Raw genomic sequence first — 21,648 nt, forward strand, 5'->3', positions numbered from 1 at the left:
AAGGGTCCCTGTGGCATGGGGGCAGTGTGGAGCAGCTCCCGTGGAGCTGGGACGGGTCTCCCCAAAGCTCTGGGCTTGCTGGCTGCACCCGCTGCTGGAGATTTGTAGCTCTTCAGGGAAGGCAGCCGGTGCCTCTCTGGTCCCGGCAGAGGGTTTGGCCTGTGCAGCAGCTTGTGTCCTCATGCCTGCGTGGTCTGTGGAGGTCACAGTGAATGCACTCACTTCACTTTGAGACTGAGTGGTGCATGAGAGTCTAAAAGCCCTGCTCGGTGGTGATGGCTATCATTGGTTTGAAACTGGCCACCGGGGTCGTGCCAGCAGCACACAGAGCCTGCACAGCCCTCCCTTGCTGCCCCTCCTGCCCTTCACGATGGATCACAGCCTGGCTCTCACCCAGATGGGTGGTGGGATGGGGACAGTGAAGAGCAGAGGAAGCCCAGTGCCTGCAGCAGGCAGGAGCGTGGGCGGAGGGAGGAAGCAGGGCCAAGGCCAGTTGGGGACAGCTGCCTTTCCCGCTGAGCCAGCCCACGCGCTACCTACGCCTTGCACTCCTGCCCCTGAGTGCTCCTGCGAATGATGCCAGGTCGTGCTCAGCCCCCTCTGGCCCCTTAGATCAGACCTCCTTTCCCTGCATTGCCTCTCACCAAACCTGCTGCTTGGTCCCTTCGTGGGTGTCCCCTTTGTGTCACCTAAGCCGGGATGAGCCAGAGACCTCTCTGCTCTGCCCCCTCTGAGAATGGCTGCTGCGTGGTGGCCTTGTGCCTAAGGATTTTTTCCAATGGTCAATAACTTATGGGAGAACCGTAAAAAGCAAGGAGTCCAGGTGTAGCATGACCACAAGCAGTGCGCATTTATTACTCCTTTGTAGATTTATCTTAGCCTAATTTGCTATAGCCAGGCACTAAATGCTATACTACGTGCTCTTCAGGTTTGCAGCCAAGTTGCTGTCTCAGGAAATTCGATCCTCAATGCCCCATCTCTCACAGAGGAATCACGATGCAGGCATCCCCTTCACACCTGGTGGTCGTCCTGTGGTCAGGACACACAGCAGGGTCCGCTCTTGCACTAGCTGGCATTGATCTTCTATAGTTTCCTCACTGTTCTTCCCCAGGGACAGTAGCTTAAACCAATCACAAGCCTAAGGGTCTACTCGATCATGTCTTATTGTTTCCTTGCTTGCTCCTGTCTCTCACTTTTTATCACTATTGTCACAAGGTTCTACCAGTGTTGAAGGTTTCTACAGCATCATTTCATTTCTTATTACTATTGTCACATCGCTCTGCAGCATGGGGGTCTCTGACTGTAGATGCCCCAGGAGATTGCCAACCGATGCATCCCACTGTGATAGGGCCTATGCTGTCCCTGAGGCTTGCTCCTGCCTGCAGACTTGTGACACTGCACAGCATGGATCCACTGTGGCCAGTAAGCACTGGGGCCAGGGTCTCCTCATAGACTGGTAGAGCAGATGACCATCCTTCTTCGTTGTACCGTAGGGCTGGGACCCTTTAGGGAGCAGAGCATGGTGTCCAGGATGGAGAACAGTTAGCTCCCCCTACAGCAACAGCTGCCCAGAAGTAATCTATAATTTGCAGATAGCGTGAGCACTTCTGCTTTCTTGCAAAGCAAGAAGTTGCTCCACCCCAATTGTATGAGCCACAAATCTGCTGCCAGATCTCAGCATAGCAGAGTAGAAAGTCCCTGATCTGGAGCTGCCTGGGGGACAGCCAGCTCTTGTGCACATGGCCCAGAGTGTGGTTTATGCTGACCTGAGGTTTACCAAGGTGCCTGCGGGACGCAGCACGCCCTGCCAGGCGCTGGAGGCAGGTGAGAGCCCCCGGGAGCCCCACAGCGGCCCGCCCCAGGCCCGGGCCCCACAGACTCACCCGCTCTCCCCTGCCTGCCCACAGCCCTGTGCGAGGACGAGGCGGAGAGCCCCTACGAGAACGTGCAGCCGGGGCAGGTACCCGTGGGGCAGGATGGGCAGGGGGCCCGGCCCAGCCCAGGTGAGTGCCCAGCTCAGGGCCCCCCGCACCTCGGGGAGCCCAGGTGTGGGGCGAGGGGGGTGGGGGGTGCTCCTATCACCACCCCACGGGGACGAAGGGCAGGAGGCTGGGGACTGGCGATGGAGTTCCCCTCCGCTCGTGGGGACTGTGCTTGGTGGTGGCAGCACGTGGAGCTGGGGCCCTGCTGCGCCGGGTCATGCTGGGCAGCGGGGTGGTTGGGGCTGCACCATCCGGGCCAGCGGGACAGCAGGGCATGGGCAGCGGCCGCCGGCACGTCCTCTTCATGGATGGGAGCACTTCCCCACTGCGCCAGCAGCTGCTTTTGGCCCCGCATCCCTGGGGAGCCGAGGGGGCCGGGGCCCACATCCCTGTCCTGTGCCCGCGTGGGTGCCCACCGGGTCCCCACGGCGCCCCGTTGGCTGCCAGCCCCGGCTGCTCCCGGCAGGAGAGCTGGGGGCTGCGCGGGGTGACCAGGCTGGCAGTGGCTCTCTGCGGGGACGCCGGAGGCAGCAGCGGGGCCCGTGGGGCGGCTGATGCCGGTGGCCGGTGGTGTGTTGCAGGGCCCTGGCGCCGGCTGTGGTCCGTGCCCGCGGGGCTGCTGGCAGCCTGCCTGCTGCTGCTGGCCGTCGCCGTCGCCCTGGGGCTGTGCTGTGAGTAGGGGCTGCTCTGGGCACCGCCGGGGCCGTGGGGCGGCTGGGCAGCGGGGCACGGGGCGGCGGGTGAGCGGCAGAAGGGAGGGAGAGGAGGGCCGTGAGCCAGGGGAAGAAGCCGTGGGGCTGGGCGGCGCCGTGGGGCCGTCTGGGGCAGGCACTCGGCGGTGGCGCGTGGCTTGGGGCAGCGCCCCGGGGACTCCCCTCTGCCGCGCCAGCCGGGCTGTGCCCACGCCGCACCCCGCACCGTGGGGCCAGTGCCGGCGTCCCCCTGCCCGGCCGTCCCGGCCCCGTCCCACAGCTCCCACCCCCCGTCCCCAGACCTGCAGGTCACCCGCAGGCTGCAGGACGCCTCCCGGGCGCACGCGGCCGAGCGCGGCCGCCTCTCGCAGCAGGTGAGCGTGCAGGAGCAGAGCCTGGAGCAGGCGCAGCTGGAGCTGGCGCGGGCCAGAGCGGAGCTGCAGCAAGCGTGGCTGGAGGGCAACAGCAGCCGGCTGGAGCTGGGGCACCGCGACGCCGAGCTGGAGTGCGTCACGGGCACCCTGAGGCGGACGGAGACGGAGCTGCAGGACGTGAAGGGGAAGCTCAGTGCCAGTGAGATCACCGTGAGCAGCCTGCGCGCCTGTGTAAATACAGGTAGGGCTGTGGCGGGCTGGGGGCCAGGGGGCGACGTCTTTTGGGGAGATGCCGGGGGACGTTCCCGGGCCGGGCCGGGAGCACCCCTGAGCACCGCCCGTGCCCCCAGATTGCTGTCCCCCGGGCTGGGTGCTGTACAGGGGCAAGTGCCTCTTCATCTCGGCGGAGAAGAAGAGCTGGTGGGACAGCAAAGAGTACTGTGAAAGTAAATCCTCTCTGCTCCTCGTGCAAGGCCGCTGGGAGTCATGGACCCTGCCGGTATGGAGGGAGGGTGGCTGTGGCCACCCTGGGGGGTGGTGGCGATTGCTGGGGCCACGCAGAGCCCTGGGGGACGAGAGGCAGCAGCAGGCGTGGGGCAGAGCCCGCGCGGCGCTTGGTGGCCGTGGGACCGCAGAGCTGCGGGATGGTGCTGGGGTGGCCCCGCTGCCTGCTGCCCCGAGCCCCATCCTGGCCAGGGGCCGAGCAGGAGCAGGGCTGAGCCCTGGTGCTCCTGGGCCCCCAGGTGGGCGTGGGGCAATGGGGTAAGTGATTAGCAGCTTCTCTCCCCCCAGCATTTTATGACAGTGGCGGGTGCCCGGTACTGGATTGGCGCAATGTATTCCTCTTGGAGAACGACAGTTGAGTGGCTGGACAAGACACCTAGCATGTAAGCAGAGCAGTCCTGGCTGCTTGGACCTCCCCTAGAGCTTTTCTACCTTTCTCAGCCTTGAGGAACAGGTGCCTGTCCCTGCTCCTAGCAATGGGGTCAATGATTGGTCATTGGCAACACTCTGGACTTTCTGTCCCAGCTGTGGTGGCCTTCATCTTCTGCTGCATGGGCAGCACAGCAGGACTGGGAGAAGGGTAGGAGCATGAGGTGCTGTCCTTGCACCTCTGACATTCTCCTTCCCTTCTAGGCTGCCCTATTACATGGACTGTGGAGCATCACACTCTGGGGAAGTAAGGTTTCTCTTCTGTTCAGAGAAACTCCCATGGATCTGCGAGCAGGCCCCAGAGCTGAGCAGTACATCCAAGACCCTGTTTCCTCTCCTGGCCAAGGGGTGATTGCGACTCCCCTGCCCTGTCACAACAACACACGGGGACAGGATCTGGGGCTGCACTGGGGAGGCACCCTCACCCAGGCTGCAATACAAGCATCCACACTGCACCCTTGCCTCAGCCGTGTTGCAAAGCTCTGGGGAGACAGTCTGGGAAAGAGGCTGTATTGTAAAGCAAGACTTCTGGAAAACAATTGGTATTTCCCTCTCTCACACCATGCTCACACTTATACCCCCTACCACCTGCCCTCCAGCACCCGGATGCGTGTGCCCACGTGCCCCAGCCAGCACGGCTCACGGCACCTCAGGGGCAGAGGATGCCGGTACCGAGCCCTGCTCATGCCTGCTGTGTTCATCTGAAGCTGTCGATTGTGTGCTGGCGGCGGTGTGCCTTTGGCACCTTTTTGGAGCTGGGGATGATGGTGCCACTTGTGTCCCTGACCTGTCCCCCTCTGGGAGTGCTCTGGATTGCCTGGTCGCCCCTTGCCTCCTGTGCTGGCTGTCGGCAACTCCTGTCCTGACCTTCCTCCTCCCACCATCACCTTCCCATGCCCTCTGACCCTCACAACATTGCTCTCCCTGCTGTGGCCCAGGGACAGCCTGCTTCTGGGTACACTGTCCGGCAGGGCTGATGTGGCTTCAGGGCAGAGCCAGGGGGTCCTGGCCCTGGCCATGGCCCGAAGGCAGCCCACAGTTCAGAGATGCACGCTGGAGCTACACAGCAGCTGGAGAGGTGCCCAGGCCCAGCTGCGAGCATGAGGATGGAGCAGGGGGCTTTTGGGATGCGAGGACGGTGGTGCTGGGTTGACTGTGTGTGCCCAAGCTTGTGGTTATTGGAAGCAGGGCTGGGGCAGAATAAAGGGGGTGCAGCAACCTTTTGCTTCTCCTGGTCAGGTGGGGGAGTGCTGGGGGGCCCAGAGAGCATGGGGAGAAAGGGAGGTGCAGTAGAAGCCCAAAGACCACGGGGGAAATCAGGGTGCAGTGCAGAGCCCTGAGACTACAGGGGAAATGGGGTGCAGTGCAGAGCCTGGAGACCATGGAGGGAAATAGGGGAGTGCTGGGGAGCCCTGAGGCCACGGAGGAAATGGGGTGCAGTGCAGAGCCCGGAGACCATAGGGGGAAATGGGGGTGCAGTGGGAACCCTAAGGTCCCAGGGGAGATTGGGGGGGGGCATGGGGGAGCCCGGAGACCATAGGCAGAAGTGGTACGATGGGGAACCCTGAGACAATGGGAAAGATCTGAGACAATAGGGGGAAAATCCTTAAGATCAGAGTGGGACTGGGGAGCTCTGAGACTGCAGGGGAGCAGATGAGGGAGCAGTGTGCCAAGCCTGGCCCTGGTGCAGTAAGGAAGTCCAGAGCTAGCCCTGAGCCTCCGTTGCCCACAGTGTTTCCAGAGAAAGGCACTTTTCAGAGAGGGATGTGAAGGTGGGGACCACCTAGCAAAGCTGAACACCGGCAGCTTCTGGGAGAGAAGAGGCAGTGTGGAAGGATGCTGGTGGGGCAGGGCCATGGTGCTGCAAGGCTGTGAGGTTGGAATCGCTAGCTCCAGGGTCCCCCTCCAATGTCAGCTATCCTGCAAATCCATGGCTCGGTCCTGCCTGTGCGAGTCGCCCTTGCCCACAGGAGTCCAGACACAGTCTCCCCAGCGCCAGCGGAGGGGCTAACGCTCGTCCCTGGTCCCACTTCCTGTGCTCTGGCCAGCACAGCCTGTGATGCCGCTGAGCACCATCACTGTAAGGATACATGGCTGGGCCCTATCCAGCCTCTTGGTCTCGGGTCCCCCATGCCTTTTGTGGCACTGCTGCTTCCTTGCCCATCCATTGGCCCCAGCCTGTCTTGGTGCAAGGGGTTTCTCCTTCCCATTTTGGGGACTGAGTCTTTCCCTTGGTTGAACATCAGCAAGTTCCCATCACCCCATTTCTCCAGGCCCAACTGAATGACAGCCCTGCCCTCCAGCATACCGACCACTCCTGCAACTTGGTGTCACCTGTCAGCTTGCTGAGGGCCTTCCCCAGCCTGCATCCAAGGCACCCATGAAGGGTTTAAAGAGTATTGGCCGTGGGGCTGACCCCAGAGGGTTGCCACCAGTGACAAGAAGATGTCACCAGTGACATGTCACTGGTCAAGAGCAGGGCTAAACCAAGGGACAGGCTGAGGCTGTGGGAAGGTGATGGTGGGAGGAGGAAGGTCAGGACAGGAGTTGCCGACAGCCAGCACAGGAGGCAAGGGGCGACCAGGCAATCCAGAGCACTCCCAGAGGGGGACAGGTCAGGGACACAAGTGGCACCATCATCCCCAGCTCCAAAAAGGTGCCAAAGGCACACCGCCGCCAGCACACAATCGACAGCTTCAGATGAACACAGCAGGCATGAGCAGGGCTCGGTACCGGCATCCTCTGCCCCTGAGGTGCCGTGAGCCGTGCTGGCTGGGGCACGTGGGCACACGCATCCGGGCGCTGGAGGGCAGGTGGTAGGGGGTATAAGTGTGAGCATGGTGTGAGAGAGGGAAATACCAATTGTTTTCCAGAAGTCTTGCTTTACAATACAGCCTCTTTCCCAGACTGTCTCCCCAGAGCTTTGCAACACGGCTGAGGCAAGGGTGCAGTGTGGATGCTTGTATTGCAGCCTGGGTGAGGGTGCCTCCCCAGTGCAGCCCCAGATCCTGTCCCCGTGTGTTGTTGTGACAGGGCAGGGGAGTCGCAATCACCCCTTGGCCAGGAGAGGAAACAGGGTCTTGGATGCACTGCTCAGCTCTGGGGCCTGCTCGCAGATCCATGGGTGTTTTTCCGAGCATTTTACACTCACCATTTTCCCAGCACTTGATAGTCCGCAATTTGGCAATTTTTTGTATCTCGAAGAGAAGACACATTTTAGATGAGCAGGGACAGCGTCCCCACTGTGGCTGCCTGTTCCCACAGGCTCCAGTACATCTGGGGCAGGCAGGGGTGCCTCACACTGGGACCAGTCTTAGAAAGAGCCATGTTCCCCTTGCTCCACCACCGGCATCCTCCCTCCTTACTGTGCATGCATGGCACCATGCCATGCGCTGGGACTGTGATGCCTGGGGGTCAAGTGTGCCTGGCTTCCCCCCCTTTCCACAGGCCATTAAACCCTTTGTGGTGGAGAGCCAGTCCAGAGGGGCAGACCCGCTCTCAGCTCCTCTGCTACGCTCGCAGTCTGCCCTCTGCCCTCCGCTCCCATCAGATGCTGTGCCCTCCCCCAGTGTGGCCATATCCTTGGGGAAGGAGAGCCAAGGGTGATTCTTCCCCAGCACAGCTTGGGGAGCATCCTGGGGTGAAACAGGAGTGGTGACCCCGGTTCATGGGGACACTTCTGACCATGGAGGTTTTTAAGGTTTGCCCTGCTCTATCACTGGTCATAGTCCTATCGTGAGTAGGAGGGTGGAATAGAGACCCAATAGGAACCTTCCCACCAACCCTTCTGGGTCGGGGTGAACTGGATATGGCCTCAAAGGTGGGACTGCTACACTTACATGTCAAAGAACTCACTGTCCAGCCACACTACTTGCTTCTTCCAACCAAAAAGTTTCACACCGATCCAGTAGTGGGCATCCACCGCCGTCATAAAATGCTGGGGGGAGAGAAGCTGCTAATCACTTACCCCATTGCCCTGCGCCCACCTGGGGGCCCAGGAGCACCAGGGCTCAGCCCTGCTCCTGCTCGGCCCCTGGCCAGGATGGGGCTCGGGGCAGCAGGCAGCGGGGCCACCCCAGCACCATCCCGCAGCTCTGCGGTCCCACGGCCACCAAGCGCCGCGCGGGCTCTGCCCCACGCCTGCTGCTGCCTCTCGCCCCCCAGGGCTCTGCGTGGCCCCAGCAATCGCCACCACCCCCCAGGGTGGCCACAGCCACCCTCCCTCCATACCGGCAGGGTCCATGACTCCCAGCGGCCTTGCACGAGGAGCAGAGAGGATTTACTTTCACAGTACTCCTTGCTGTCCCACCAGCTCTTCTTCTCCGCCGAGATGAAGAGGCACTTGCCCCTGTACAGCACCCAGCCCGGGGGGCAGCAATCTGGGGGCACGGGCGGTGCTCAGGGGTGCTCCCGGCCCGGCCCGGGAACGTCCCCCGGCATCTCCCCAAAAGACGTCGCCCCCCGGCCCCCAGCCCGCCACAGCCCTACCTGTATTTACACAGGCGCGCAGGCTGCTCACGGTGATCTCACTGGCATTGAGCTTCCCCTTCACGTCCTGCAGCTCCGTCTCCGTCCGCCTCAGGGTGCCCGTGACGTGCTCCAGCTCGGCGTCGCGGTGCCCCAGCTCCAGCCGGCTGCTGTTGCCCTCCAGCCACGCTCGCTGCAGCTCCGCTCTGGCCCGCGCCAGCTCCAGCTGTGCCTGCTCCAGGCTCTGCTCCTGCACGCTCACCTGCTGCGAGAGGCGGCCGCGCTCGGCCGCGTGCGCCCGGGAGGCGTCCTGCAGCCTGCGGGTGACCTGCAGGTCTGGGGACGGGGGGTGGGAGCTGTGGGACGGGGCCGGGACGGCCGGGCAGGGGGACGCCGGCACTGGCCCCACGGTGCGGGGTGCAGCGTGGGCACAGCCCGGCTGGCGCGGCAGAGGGGAGTCCCCGGGGCGCTGCCCCGAGCCATGCGCCACCGCCGAGCGCCTGCCCCAGACGGCCCCACGGCGCCGCCCAGCCCCACGGCTTCTTCCCCTGGCTCACGGCCCTCCTCTCCCTCCCTCCTGCCGCTCACCCGCCGCCCCGTGCCCCGCTGCCCAGCCGCCCCACGGCCCCGGCGGTGCCCAGAGCAGCCCCTACTCACAGCACAGCCCCAGGGCGACGGCGACGGCCAGCAGCAGCAGGCAGGCTGCCAGCAGCCCCGCGGGCACGGACCACAGCCGGCGCCAGGGCCCTGCAACACACCACCGGCCACCGGCATCAGCCGCCCCACGGGCCCCGCTGCTGCCTCCGGCGTCCCCGCAGAGAGCCGCCGCCAGCCTGGTCACCCCGCGCAGCCCCCAGCTCTCCTGCCGGGAGCAGCCGGGGCTGGCAGCCAACGGGGCGCCGTGGGGACCCGGTGGGCACCCACGCGGGCACAGGACAGGGATGTGGGTCCCGGCCCCCTCGGCTCCCCAGGGATGCGGGGCCAAAAGCAGCTGCTGGCGCAGTGGGGAAGTGCTCCCATCCATGAAGAGGACATGCCGGCGGCCGCTGCCCATGCCCTGCTGTCCCGCTGGCCCGGATGGTGCAGCCCCAACCACCCCGCCGCCCAGAAGCATGACCCGGCGCAGCAGGGCCCCAGCTCCACGTGCTGCCACCACCAAGCACAGTCCCCACGAGCGGAGGGGAACTCCATCGCCAGTCCCCAGCCTCCTGCCCTTCGTCCCCGTGGGGTGGGGATAGGAGCACCCCCCACCCCCCTCGCCCCACACCTGGGCTCCCCGAGGTGCGGGGGGCCCTGAGCTGGGCACTCACCTGGGCTGGGCCGGGCCCCCTGCCCATCCTGTCCCACGGTCACCTGCTCCGGCTGCACGTTCTCGTAGGGGCTCTCCGCCTCGTCCTCGCACAGGGCTGTGGGCAGGCAGGGGAGAGCGGGTGAGTCTGTGGGGCCCGGGCCCGGGGCGGGCCGCTGTGGGGCTCCCGGGGGCTCTCACCTGCCTCCAGCGCCTGGCAGGGCGTGCTGCGTCCCGCAGGCACCTTGGTAAACCTCAGGTCAGCATAAACCACACTCTGGGCCATGTGGACAGGAGCTGGCCGTGCTCTGGGCCCCGCTGGCTCCAGCTCTGCTTTGCTGGGATGCTCTTGCTCCCCCGCGATCACACCGTCTCTCTAGGGTGTAAAGGAGAAGTGAGGCTGGTTTCTGCAGAAGCAGAAGTTTGCTCAGAGCTGCACCAGATGGGACCAGTGAGGCACGGCCATGGGAACCAGCAGCCTCCCATTGGCCCCAGCACCACCTGCTTGTCCCCTCCCACAGCCCCGAAAGTGCTCACGATCCCCTGGGCCCATGGCAGGGTTGGAGTGGCACGGCCCAAAGTTGGGGCACTGGGCTGAGCCCTCGGCAGATCTGCAGAGCCCAGCAGGTAAGGACAAACTCAAATCACTTGGTCAGGGGTAGAGCAGAGCCAGTTGTGATGCAGGAACATGTTGCTCTGGAGCTGGTCCCTTTAAAGATGGAGAAGGCCCCCTCTCTGGGCTTTGCTCCTGGATTTGGGCATTGCCATTTTAGGGGAACAGAAACACAGAAATACAGGAAATTACACTTGAAGATAAGAAAACATATCTTTGCTGTGAGGTTGATTGAACACTAGGACAGGTTGCGCAGGGAGATTGTGGAGTCTCTTTCCTTGGAGATCTTAAAAAGCCATCTAGATAGTCTTGGGCAACCAGCTCTGGGTGACCCCACTTTAGCAGGGGGGCTGGACCAGAGGATCTCCAGAGGTTCCTGCCAACCCTTCAGCTGCTTCCTTGCCTTTCAATCAACCTCCGTCTGTCCTGGTGCAGGGGGTTTCTCCTTTCCAGCTGCAGGACTCAGCCTTTCCCTTGGTTGAACATCAGGTTCTTGTCACCCCACTTTACAGAATCACAGAATGGTTTAGGTTGGAAAAGTCTTCTAGAGATCATCCAGTCCAACCCCTCTGCTCCAGCAGGGACCTCTAGAGCATGTTGCCCAGGGTTGTGTCCAGATGACTTTCGAATATCTCCAAGGATGGAGATGCCATAGCCACCCTGGGCAACCTCTGCCAGTGCTCTGTCACCCTCACAGTGAAGAAATTTTTCCTCATGTTCAGGCAGAACTGCCTGTGCTTCAGTTTCTGCCCATTGCCTCTTGTCCTATCACTGGGCACCACGGAGAAGAGACTGGCCCCATCCTCTTGACACTCTCCCCCTTCAGATACTTATACACGTTGATGAGATCACCTCTCAGCCTTCTCTTCTCCAGGCTGAACAGGCCAGCTCCTGCAGTCTTTCTTCACAGGAGAGATGCTCCAGGCCCCTCATCATCTTTGTAGCCCTCTGCTGGACTCTCTCCAGTAGTGCCATGTCTCTCTTGTACTGGGGAGCCCAGAATTGGACACAGTACTCCAGGCGGGGCCTCACCAGGGTTGAGTAGAGGGGGAGGATCACCTCCCTCGACCTGCTGGCAACACTCTGCCTAACGCAGCCCAGGATACCATTGGCCTTCTTGGCCACAAGGGCACACTGCTGGCTCATGCTTAACCTGTTGTCCACCAGGACACCCAGGTCCTTCTCTGTAGAGCTGCTTCCCAGCAGGTCAGCCCCCAGCCTGTACTGCTGCATGGCGTTCTGCCTCCCTAGGTGCAGGACCCTGCACTTGCCTTTGTTGAACTTCCAGAGGTTTCCCGCTCTGCCCAGCTCTCCAGCCTGTCCAGGTCCCTCTGAATGGCAGCACAGCCTTCTGGTGTGTCAGCCACTCCTCCCAGTTTAGTATCATCAGCAAACTTGCTGAGGGTGCACTCTGTCCCTTCCTCCAGGTCATGGATGAATACGTTGAACAAGACTAGAGCCAGTACTGACCCCTGGGGGACACTGCTTGCTACAGGCCTCCAACTAGACTGTGCACCATTCACCACAACCCTCTGAGCTCGGCCATTTAGCCAGTTCTCAATCCACCTCACCGTCCACTCATCCAGCCTGCACTGTCTGAGCTTGCCTGTGAGGATGTGCTGGGAGACAGTGTCAAAAACCTTGCAGTAGTCAAGGTAGACAACATCCACTGCTCTCCCCTCATCTACCCAGCCAGTCATTCCACCAGAGAAGGCTAGCAGATTGGTCAAGCATGATTTCCCCTTTGGTGAATCCATGCTGACTACTCCCGATCACCTTCTTGTCCTCCAGATGCTTAGTGATGATCTCCAGGAGGAGCTGTTCCATCACCTTTCCAGGGATGGAGGTGAGGCTGACAGGCCTGGAGTTTCCTGGCTCCTCCTTCTTGCCCTTTTGGAAGACCAGAGGGACACTGGCTTTCTTCCAGTCCTCAGGCACCTCTCCTGATCTCCAGGACCTTTCCAAGATGATGGAGAGTGGCCTAGCAATAACATCCTTCAGCTCTCTCAGCACTCACGGGTGCATCCCATCGGGGCCCATGGATTTATGGATGTCAAGTTTGGACAAAAGATCTCTAACCTGATCCTCCTCCACCCAGGGAGACTCTTCCTTTCTCCAGCCTTCCTCTCTTGTCCCCAGGGTCTGGAATTCCTGAGGACTGGCCTTAGCAGTGAAAACTGAAGCAAAGGCAGCATTCAATAACTCTGCCTTCTCTATATCCTTTGTTACCAGGGCACCCACCCCATTCAGCAGCGGGCCCACGTTTTCCCTAGTCTTCCTTTTGCTATTGACATATTTGAAGAACCCCTTCCTGTTGTCCTTGACACCTCTTGCCAGATTTAATTCCAACTGGGCCTTAGCGTTCCTTGTCGCATCCCTGCACACTCTGACAATGTCCCTATATTCCTCCCTGCCCCACGAGACTCCTTCAAGTAGGTCAAAGTTAGCCTTTGGCCTGAAGAGGCCAAAGTTAGCTCTCCTGAAGTCCAACGTTGCAATCCTACTCATTGCCCTGCTCCCTCCTCGTAGGATCCTGAACTCCACCATGTCATGGTCACTGCAGCCAAGGCTGCCCCCAACCTTCACATCTCCAACTAGACCTTCTTTGTTTGTTAGTACAAGGTCTAGCAATGTACCTCTCTCTCGTGACAGGAGGAAGGAAAATATCGTGTCCAGCTTCAAAGAGGGCAAGAAGGAGGTCTTGAAAACTTCAGATTGAGCAGCTTCGACTCAGTCCCAAGAAGAAGATGGAGCACATCCTCCTGGGTGCCCAGTCCAGGCACAGGGAGGACACTGGTAGCTGGGGAGAGCCAAGAGGGATTTATCAAGGGCAAGTGGTACCTACCCAACCTGCCTGCCTGCTGCCATGCAAGGACTGGGTCAGGGACAAGAGGAGAGCCATGGGATTCCTTTATTCTTATCACTGCAAGGCTTTGGATGTGGTCCCTGCAGTACCCTCACTGGCAGACTGAGGAGACCTGTCCAGGAGAAGAGGATAATAAGGTAGGTGGAAACAGGGCTGGGTGGGAGGACTGCATGGGTTGTCATCAGTGGTACCCAGTCCATCTGGTGATCAGTCACTTGTGACATCCCTCTGGAGTTGATCCTGGGGCCCATACTCCTTAAAACCCTCATTGGTGCCCTGGATGCAGGATGGGGAAGGCCCTCAGCAAGCTGACGAGTGACATCAAGTTGGGGGAGTGGTGGGTACACTGGAGGGCAGGGCTGCCGTTAGTGGACTCACCAAAGGGGAAATCATGCTTGACCAATCTGCTAGCCTTCTCTGATGGAATGACTGGCTGGGTAGATGAGGGGAGAGCAGTGGATGTTGTCTACCTTGACTACTGCAAGGTTTTTGACACTGTCTCCCAGCACATCCTCACAGGCAAGCTCAGACAGTGCAGGCTGGATGAGTGGACGGTGAGGTGGATTGAGAACTGGCTAAATGGCCGAGCTCAGAGGGTTGTGGTGAATGGTGCACAGTCTAGTTGGAGGCCTGTAGCAAGCAGTGTCCCCCAGGGGTCAGTACTGGCTCTAGTCTTGTTCAACGTATTCATCCATGACCTGGAGGAAGGGACAGAGTGCACCCTCAGCAAGTTTGCTGATGATACTAAACTGGGAGGAGTGGCTGACACACCAGAAGGCTGTGCTGCCATTCAGAGGGACCTGGACAGGCTGGAGAGCTGGGCAGAGCGGGAAACCTCTGGAAGTTCAACAAAGGCAAGTGCAGGGTCCTGCACCTAGGGAGGCAGAACGCCATGCAGCAGTACAGGCTGGGGGCTGACCTGCTGGGAAGCAGCTCTACAGAGAAGGACCTGGGTGTCCTGGTGGACAACAGGTTAAGCATGAGCCAGCAGTGTGCCCTTGTGGCCAAGAAGGCCAATGGTATCCTGGGCTGCGTTAGGCAGAGTGTTGCCAGCAGGTCGAGGGAGGTGATCCTCCCCCTCTACTCAACCCTGGTGAGGCCCCGCCTGGAGTACTGTGTCCAATTCTGGGCTCCCCAGTACAAGAGAGACATGGCACTACTGGAGAGAGTCCAGCAGAGGGCTACAAAGATGATGAGGGGCCTGGAGCATCTCTCCTGTGAAGAAAGACTGCAAGAGCTGGCCTGTTCAGCCTGGAGAAGAGAAGGCTGAGAGGTGATCTCATCAACGTGTATAAGTATCTGAAGGGGGAGAGTGTCAAGAGGATGGGGCCAGTCTCTTCTCCGTGGTGCCCAGTGATAGGACAAGAGGCAATGGGCAGAAACTGAAGCACAGGCAGTTCTGCCTGAACATGAGGAAAAATTTCTTCACTGTGAGGGTGACAGAGCACTGGCAGAGGTTGCCCAGGGTGGCTATGGCATCTCCATCCTTGGAGATATTCGAAAGTCATCTGGACACAACCCTGGGCAACATGCTCTAGAGGTCCCTGCTGGAGCAGGGAGGTTGGACTAGATGGTCTCCAGAGGTCCCTTTCAACCTAAATGATTCTGTGATTCTATGATTCTGTGAGACTTGCACTGACCTTACAGAGATGCTAGAGGGTGGCCTCACAATGCCATGGCCCTCCTCCACCAGTATCCTTGCATACCTATCCTGTCCCAGAAAATGCCTACATCAAGGTTAGCTAAGTGAGATGCCAAAGGGTCAGGGTGGACGAGGAGAGGCTGAGAGCAGAGGGACCGTGCAGTCTGAGGAAGGAAAGGTGAAAGGGGTCTTAATTCTGTTCGCAGTTGCCTGATGGGGGTTTGGAGAAACACCAGAGTTGGCGTCTTCTAGGAGAGGGATAAGTCAAGAGGCGGTGACAGATGTTGGAAAGTGGAACATTCTCATTAGATATGAAGAAAATATAGAGCAAGGCCCTGTGTGAGGATGGGGTGCTGGGAAAACTTCATTCTTGGAGGTCTCCAGGTCTTGATGTGTACAGCCCCAGAGCAACATGTTCCTGCATCACAACTGGCTCTGCTCTACCCGTTTCTCCCCGACCAAGTGATTTGAGTTTGTCCTTACCTGCTGGGCTCTGCAGATCTGCCGAGGGCTCAGCCCAGTGCCCCAACTTTGGGCCGTGCCACTCCAACCCTGCCATGGGCCCAGGGGATCGTGAGCACTTTCGGGGCTGTGGGAGGGGACAAGCAGGTGGTGCTGGGGCCAATGGGAGGCTGCTGGTTCCCATGGCCGTGCCTCACTGGTCCCATCTGGTGCAGCTCTGAGCAAACTTCTGCTTCTGCAGAAACCAGCCTCACTTCTCCTTTACACCCTAGAGAGACGGTGTGATCGCGGGGGAGCAAGAGCATCCCAGCAAAGCAGAGCTGGAGCCAGCGGGGCCCAGAGCACAGCCAGCTCCTGTCCACATGGCCCAGAGTGTGGTTTATGCTGACCTGAGGTTTGCCAAGGTGCCTGCGGGACGCAGCACGCCCTGCCAGGCACTGGAGGCAGGTGAGAGCCCCCGGGAGCCCCACAGCGGCCCGCCCCGGGCCCGGGCCCCACAGACTCACCCGCTCTCCCCTGCCTTCCTCCAACAGCCCTGTGCGAGGACGAGGCGGAGAGCCCCTACGAGAACATGCAGCCGGGGCAGGTGACCGTGGGACAGGACGGGCAGGGGGCCCGGCCCAGCCCAGGTGAGTGCCCAGCTCAGGGCCCGGGGCACCCTGGAGAGGCCCAGGCATGGGTAATGGGGCTGTATCAGGGAACTTCTGCTCACATCCTTGAAGAGAAGAAACGCCCACACCTTGCCATGGGTGGCACACCTTGCCTTTACTCTGCCATTCTACTGCCCTGCTGCCTGCACTGGCTCTGGGGCAGGAGGGCTGGCGGCTGCGTGGGATTTCCAGTCTCACTGCTCTCTGCAGGGATGGTGGCAGTGGCAACAGGTGATGCTGGTGTCTGATTGTGTCTTGCAGGGCCCTGGCGCCGGCTGCGGTCCGTCCGTGCGGGGCTGCTAGCAGCCTGCCTGCTGCTGCTGGCCATTGCCATCGCCCTGGGGGGTTGTTGTGAGTAGGGGCTGCTCTGGGCACCGCTGGGGCTGTGGGGCGGCTGGGCAGTGGGAGGGAGAGGGAGGGAACTTTGCTGGGTCCCGTGGGTGAATAGCTGGGCAGACAGTTTCCCATTCAGGCTGCTCAGGGCTAGCACCAATGCCCAGTCTGCCCCAAGCTACCTTGTATCCCCTGCCCGTCACAGGCACCTCCCTTGCCTCCTGTTGCAAATCTTCCTTTTTACTGGTTCTCTTCCCTCCCATGCCAAATCCAGTCTTGCCTTGCTCTGCCTTATCTGTCTTCCAGCCTCATCTTTCCCCATCCCTGCCTTTCCCGGCCTTGCACCACTACATCCACCCTGCCCCTGCCCCTGTCATATGGTGTCCTACATGGTCCTGCTCCATCCTGTCTTGTCCTGCTTTCTGCTGCCTACCCCCTGACTGGACTCTTCCCTGCCTTGTCTTTCCCATCTTTCCCACCCTTCGTTCCCTTCCTTGTCTTGCCCTGCCTGACTCAGTCCTGCTGTGCCCATCCCAGCCGTGCCCACGCCGTACCCCGCACCGCGGGGCCAGTGCCGGCGTCCCCCTGCCCAGCTGTCCCGGCCCCGTCCCACAGCTCCTGCCCCCCGTCCCCAGACCTGCAGGTCACCCGCAGGCTGCAGGACGCCTCCCGGGCGCACGCGGCCGAGCGCGGCCGCCTCTCGCAGCAGGTGAGCGCGCGGGAGCAGAGCCTGGAGCAGGTGCAGCTGGAGCTGGCGCGGGCCAGAGCGGAGCTGCAGCGAGCGTGGCTGGAGGGCAACAGCAGCCGGCTGGAGCTGGGGAGCCTGGACACTGAGCTGGAGCGCGTCATGGGGGCCCTGGGGAAGATGGAGAAGGAGCTGCAGGACGTGAAGGGGAAGCTCAATGCCAGCGAGAGCACTGTGAGCAGCCTGCGCTCCTGTTCAAATATCGGTAAGGCCATGGTGGAGCAGGAATGGGGTGTCACAGGCTACAGGCAATCCTTGGCAGGGCAGCACTGAGTCAGGGGCACTGGCTTTTTTGCACTTGGTGGGGATGGGATGACCCATGGATGATATTATGCCTGGACCAGAAGGAGAAGCTGCAGAGCCTGTGATGTCTGCCGGGGAAATGCCAGGGGATGTTCCCGGGCCAGGCCGGGAACGCGCCTAAGTGCTGCCTGTGCCTCCAGATTGCTGCCCCTCAGGCTGGGTGATGTACAGGGGCAAGTGCCTCTTCCTGTCAGCGGAGAAGAAGACCTGGGAGGACAGCAGAGCAGAGTGCAATAAGAAAATTTCTGACCTCCTGATCACTAAATCCTGGACTCGCTGGACCGTGCCGGTACGGTGTGCAGGGAGCTGAGGGCTGGGGCTGGGTGCGTTGTGCCCCAGGGCACCCGGGCGCATCAGCACTGTGCCGGGGGAAAAGTCCTGCGGGAGTCCTGGGATCGGAGGGTGTGGGGCTGATCCCTGGAGCGCAGCATGACAGCATGGGGCCGGCACTGGGCGCAAGGAAGAACGGCTCTGCCTCTCACCTCCGGCCATGCATGGGCTGGAGCAGGGCACCTGAGCTGCTCAGACGTCCTGCCACAAGGAGCCCTGAGGCCAAAGGGCTGCGTGGGGAGATCACACCCCTCGGGAGACCCCTTAGCCGGGGAGGCAGGTCTACGTTAGCAGCCAGTAGTGTGGCTGGGTGAGTCTCATGTGCTTTTCTCTGCTGGGCTGGCTGCCGGCATGGGAGAAACGCTCACTGCAGGGACTCATTGCACTCTTCCTCGGACTGCACACACGATCCCTCTGCTCGGTGCCAGGCACACGTGCGCCCCTGTGGCCTCTGGAGAATTGTCCTTGCACAGGGTGAGGGAGCTACTTGGGGTCGAGAAAGACCACGTAAGGCTCCTTTTCCCTTCCCCAGAACTTCCTGAAGAACTCAGACACCCCGTACTGGATTGGGCTGTACAAGAGCAGCTTCCCCTGGTACGAGTACGGGTGGCTGGAGGAAGAGGATCCAGATGGTGAGGGTGGTACGGACGCCTGGCTATGGGTTGATGGCTCTCTTTATGAAAGGTACTTGGAGGCTGATTTGTGTGCATCCATTGCTGGAGAGGCGCAGACAGGGTAACACCCCCCGCCAGAAAGCCCTTCTCTTCCAGCAAGGCCTTAAGAAGCTTTTTAAATCCCACCAATATTCAGTCCCTGCCCTTGGCACAACTGCTGAGGCATAAAACAAGGTGGCGCTGAGGGGAGGTGGGAGCAGCCATACGTTGAGGAGCTCAGAGGCCATGCAAAGCCTTAGAGGGCACGTGCAGGGCCTGTGCGAGCAGGAGCCAGTGATAGGGGACAAAAGAAACCGCAAGTTTTATTTGGGGTCTAGACAAAGCATTTGAGCACCACATTTTCCTCCCACGTCTCGTCCTCAAGGGGCAATCAGGCCTTCCCGCCCGCAGAGCGGTGCGGGCTCCTCCCCGCCACGTGCACAACCTCCCCTTCTCACCGCCGCTTCCTCTTGCGGTGTCTGAAGGCAGTGGGGAGGAACAGGTCTGTCTCGCCAGGCGCCGAGTGCCCGGCCCCTGCCATGCCGCTGGCAGCGCCGGGCAAGGCAGCATCTCTGGCGGTCCAAGCCTCCTCGAGGATGACTGGCGTCCCCCCTCCCCAGGGCGCTCCGGAGCAAAATGTTCCCCAGCCTCAAGGGTGGGCAGCTGAGGTCCGAGTGGAGGGAGGCCAAGGGGAGTCACGAGCAATGCAGACCTCTCGGCAGAGGGATTTCTGGGCCTGGAGCCCCAAGGAAGGGCAGGGATGAGTTTCGGCCGGTGAAGTTAGTGAAGGAGGACTGGAGGACCCCCCCCCCCCCCCCCCCGGCCCTTTGGCTGCGTCCTTAAAACCCTCCCTGAGCAAGCGTGCAAGGGGGAACCTGCTGCCGGTCCTGGCTGCCTGCAGCACTAAGCAGGGCTTGGTGGGACGGGCTGCAGCATCTCCCTGACGCGCCGTTTCCTCGCCAGGCCCTGGCAGTGGAAGCCCAATGGGTCCTGTGCCATAATAAGCCATGGGAACATCAAGCCCACTCAGTGCGCCAGTCCAGACGACCTGCACCTCTGGATCTGTGAGAAGGAGGCAGGCCCGAGCATCGCTTTCCTGTCAGAATAGCCGCCGGCCCCGCCACTGCTGCAGTGAGTATGTGAGCCCTCGCCTGTGCCTGGCTCTGCCGAGCCACGAGCAGCCCGGGGGAAGCAGGGTGTGCTGGGCCCAGGGGGTGTGCGAGGAGGAAAGCGGGGAGCTGAGCCAGGCTGGGCTGGTCCAAGGAGCGGGCAGGAAGGACAGAGGGATGAAGATGCATCGCCAGGGCTGGACAAAGCCTTCGTTGCCCCGGCGGGGGGTCCCTGCTTTGCGGGAGCTGGGGGCAGGGAGACTCAAGTGACACCCAGCTGTGGGGCAGGAAGGGGACAAGATGGGGAAAACCCCTGTGCACATTGCCTTCCCCAGGAGGCGTCACGGCGCCCCGGCGGGAGGGGGGTGCCGGGGCAGCCAGTCACCGCGGGGCTCTCGTCGCCCTCTACCTTCCCTTGCAGCCCCCACGCCATGCACCTGCTCTGCTTCAGCACCGCTGCAGCCCCGCATGCCACCCAGGAGCCTGCCCCATCCAGCCTGGCCCTGCTGGCATGAGCAGCCCCCCTGCTTCGCCGACCTCTGACCAGGGGCTGCCCGGATGCCTGGGTCCCTCCCTGCTGGTCCCGCTTGTGCTTCTGATGAGGGGCACCAGAGCGGGACAGGGGCTGGGAGGTGGTCCCGTTGCTCCCTGCCGAAGCCCTCTGACAGCCGGCTTGGGGTCGGCGATGGTGCCTGCCCGGCGCGCGTGGCTCCAGCCTGCAGACTGGCCTTGGGGCTCTCCTGCCGCCAAAACCATGCAGCCGGCACTGCCTGCCATCACTGGCAGCGTCAGCCCCACGAGCCTCTCTCGGGTGCCCCTCCGCGCCCTGCACCCACTCATCCCAGCCCTGCAGGGCTGCTGATTTGGTGGGGAGAAGTCACCATTGTCCCCGGCCGATGCGGTTCAGTGGAGCAGCGAGGGCTCCGCAGCCCGGCCCTGCACCTGCATGGGGGCACTGCATGTAGGGACAGGAGTTGGGGGGGACCGGGGGTCTCATCACCTTCCCTGGGGCTTCCCAAGGCCTTTTCCAGCTCCAGGGCCGGTGCACCCAGCCCTGCCCGGGCTGCAGGACGCTTTGCCCTGCAGCATCGCCGCGCTGCTGGAGCGAGATGGGGACCACGGGCCTGGCTGCAGAGCAGCAAGCCCGTGAGTCCGATGCTCGGTGCTGGGAGCGCGGAGAGCAGCCCCATGAGGCAATAGCGCAGCGGGCTCTGCTGCGGGCAGGAGCAGCGGTGCTGAGGCAGGGAAGCAGAACCAGGGGACGGCGCAGCCCCACAGTCTGCCCTGGCGTGGCTCGCCGGGGATCCCCTCCCCGTGGCAGGGACTTTTAGGCTTGCCGCCCCCACCAGCCCCTGGCAGCCCTGCAAGGCTGCCCGTGGCCCGCCAGACCCAGCTCGGGGACAGCTTGGCCTCTGCTTTCAGGCAATACACGGGAAAAAAAGCCACCTTAGCTCTACCTCAGAGACCACGGAGGGAACCTGGGTCTGAACGGGCTGTTGCCTGCACTTGTGGGTTGGGTTTTCTTGCTGATTAGGGAATAGAGCGGTAATCTTAGGATTATACTTTGTGACAATGTGCTTCAAAGCAAAAGCAACTCCAGCACTTGCAGCGGATAGATGTTTTGCAAGACAAGTCATCGGGCCTTTAAATAGTTGTGGCACATGTGCACATGTTAAGATAAAGCAAGATAGCACTGTGATGTAACGTTGCAGCAAGGCGAGTGCAAAGGAAATCATGTTCAACCAGGCGAAGACGCTCTCAGCTTATTATGGAGTTGTGTGTACCATATATAGTTGACCAATTAGTATGTAAATTAGTTTGCTTGAAGAGCAAAAGGGTGTTAAAGGCAGGCTTTTTGGAGGTGACACGTGCCATTCCTCTGTCTTGTCTGCTGGCTGAACTCACTTGGTAGCAATAAAGAGACATAGCTTCTATTTTGTTTGCTCTTTTGTGGTGCCACCAAGAACAAGAACTCAAAGGCATGTCTGTAACAATCCTAAATAATAACCAGGAATTTCACTGAAATGGTTTCAACCAAGACGGCCACTCTGGGGCCACCTGAAACCTGGGGCTGAGCCAGGTCTGAGTCGTGGTCCCCGAGGGACACAGCTGGATCAAGAGGTCCACCTGGAGCCCCAGAAAACGTGCGCAAGCTAACGCCAGCCTCTGGGGCTGGGCTTCCTTCCCCCTTCAAAGAGCATCTGAG

At 61.1% G+C, this 21,648-nt stretch overlaps 3 protein-coding genes across 5 annotated transcripts; 2 read left to right on the plus strand and 1 right to left on the minus strand.

Moving 5' to 3' along the window:
- The first annotated feature begins 14 nt into the window (after nt 1-14).
- On the plus strand, nt 15-4,337 carry LOC138064632 (B-cell differentiation antigen CD72-like). Of its 2 annotated transcripts, none has more exons than XM_068928081.1 (7): nt 15-1,824; nt 1,908-2,003; nt 2,564-2,653; nt 2,975-3,289; nt 3,399-3,547; nt 3,826-3,935; nt 4,186-4,337. In XM_068928081.1, the coding sequence occupies exons 1-7, from the start codon at nt 1,740-1,742 to the stop codon at nt 4,331-4,333; spliced, it is 993 nt and encodes a 330-aa protein (XP_068784182.1). In that variant the 5' UTR covers nt 15-1,739; the 3' UTR covers nt 4,334-4,337. The 2 variants fall into 2 exon arrangements, with proteins under 2 accessions (XP_068784182.1, XP_068784183.1); XM_068928082.1 differs by having other exon boundaries at nt 3,841-3,935.
- Nucleotides 4,338-5,504: 1,167 nt separating this feature from the next.
- LOC138064631 (B-cell differentiation antigen CD72-like) lies at nt 5,505-10,122 on the minus strand. Of its 2 annotated transcripts, none has more exons than XM_068928079.1 (7): nt 9,938-10,122; nt 9,759-9,854; nt 9,106-9,195; nt 8,470-8,784; nt 8,212-8,360; nt 7,821-7,933; nt 5,505-7,178 (listed from the first exon to the last, which is right to left on the minus strand). In XM_068928079.1, the coding sequence occupies exons 1-7, from the start codon at nt 10,020-10,022 to the stop codon at nt 7,031-7,033; spliced, it is 996 nt and encodes a 331-aa protein (XP_068784180.1). In that variant the 5' UTR covers nt 10,023-10,122; the 3' UTR covers nt 5,505-7,030. The 2 variants fall into 2 exon arrangements, with proteins under 2 accessions (XP_068784180.1, XP_068784181.1); XM_068928080.1 differs by having other exon boundaries at nt 6,473-7,178; nt 7,821-7,918.
- A 9-nt stretch (nt 10,123-10,131) lies between these two features.
- LOC104147546 (B-cell differentiation antigen CD72-like) lies at nt 10,132-21,570 on the plus strand. Its single transcript, XM_068928078.1, has 11 exons — nt 10,132-10,363; nt 13,002-13,186; nt 13,280-13,352; nt 15,592-15,766; nt 15,853-15,948; nt 16,231-16,320; nt 16,938-17,252; nt 17,491-17,639; nt 18,213-18,364; nt 19,297-19,464; nt 19,864-21,570. Exons 3-10 carry the CDS (start codon nt 13,287-13,289, stop codon nt 19,439-19,441), a joined length of 1,188 nt encoding a protein of 395 aa, XP_068784179.1. The 5' UTR covers nt 10,132-10,363; nt 13,002-13,186; nt 13,280-13,286; the 3' UTR covers nt 19,442-19,464; nt 19,864-21,570.
- The last annotated feature ends 78 nt before the right edge of the window (nt 21,571-21,648 follow it).

The sequence above is a fragment of the Struthio camelus genome, chromosome Z, assembly GCF_040807025.1.
Source record: "Struthio camelus isolate bStrCam1 chromosome Z, bStrCam1.hap1, whole genome shotgun sequence".
Taxonomy (NCBI): domain Eukaryota; kingdom Metazoa; phylum Chordata; class Aves; order Struthioniformes; family Struthionidae; genus Struthio; species Struthio camelus.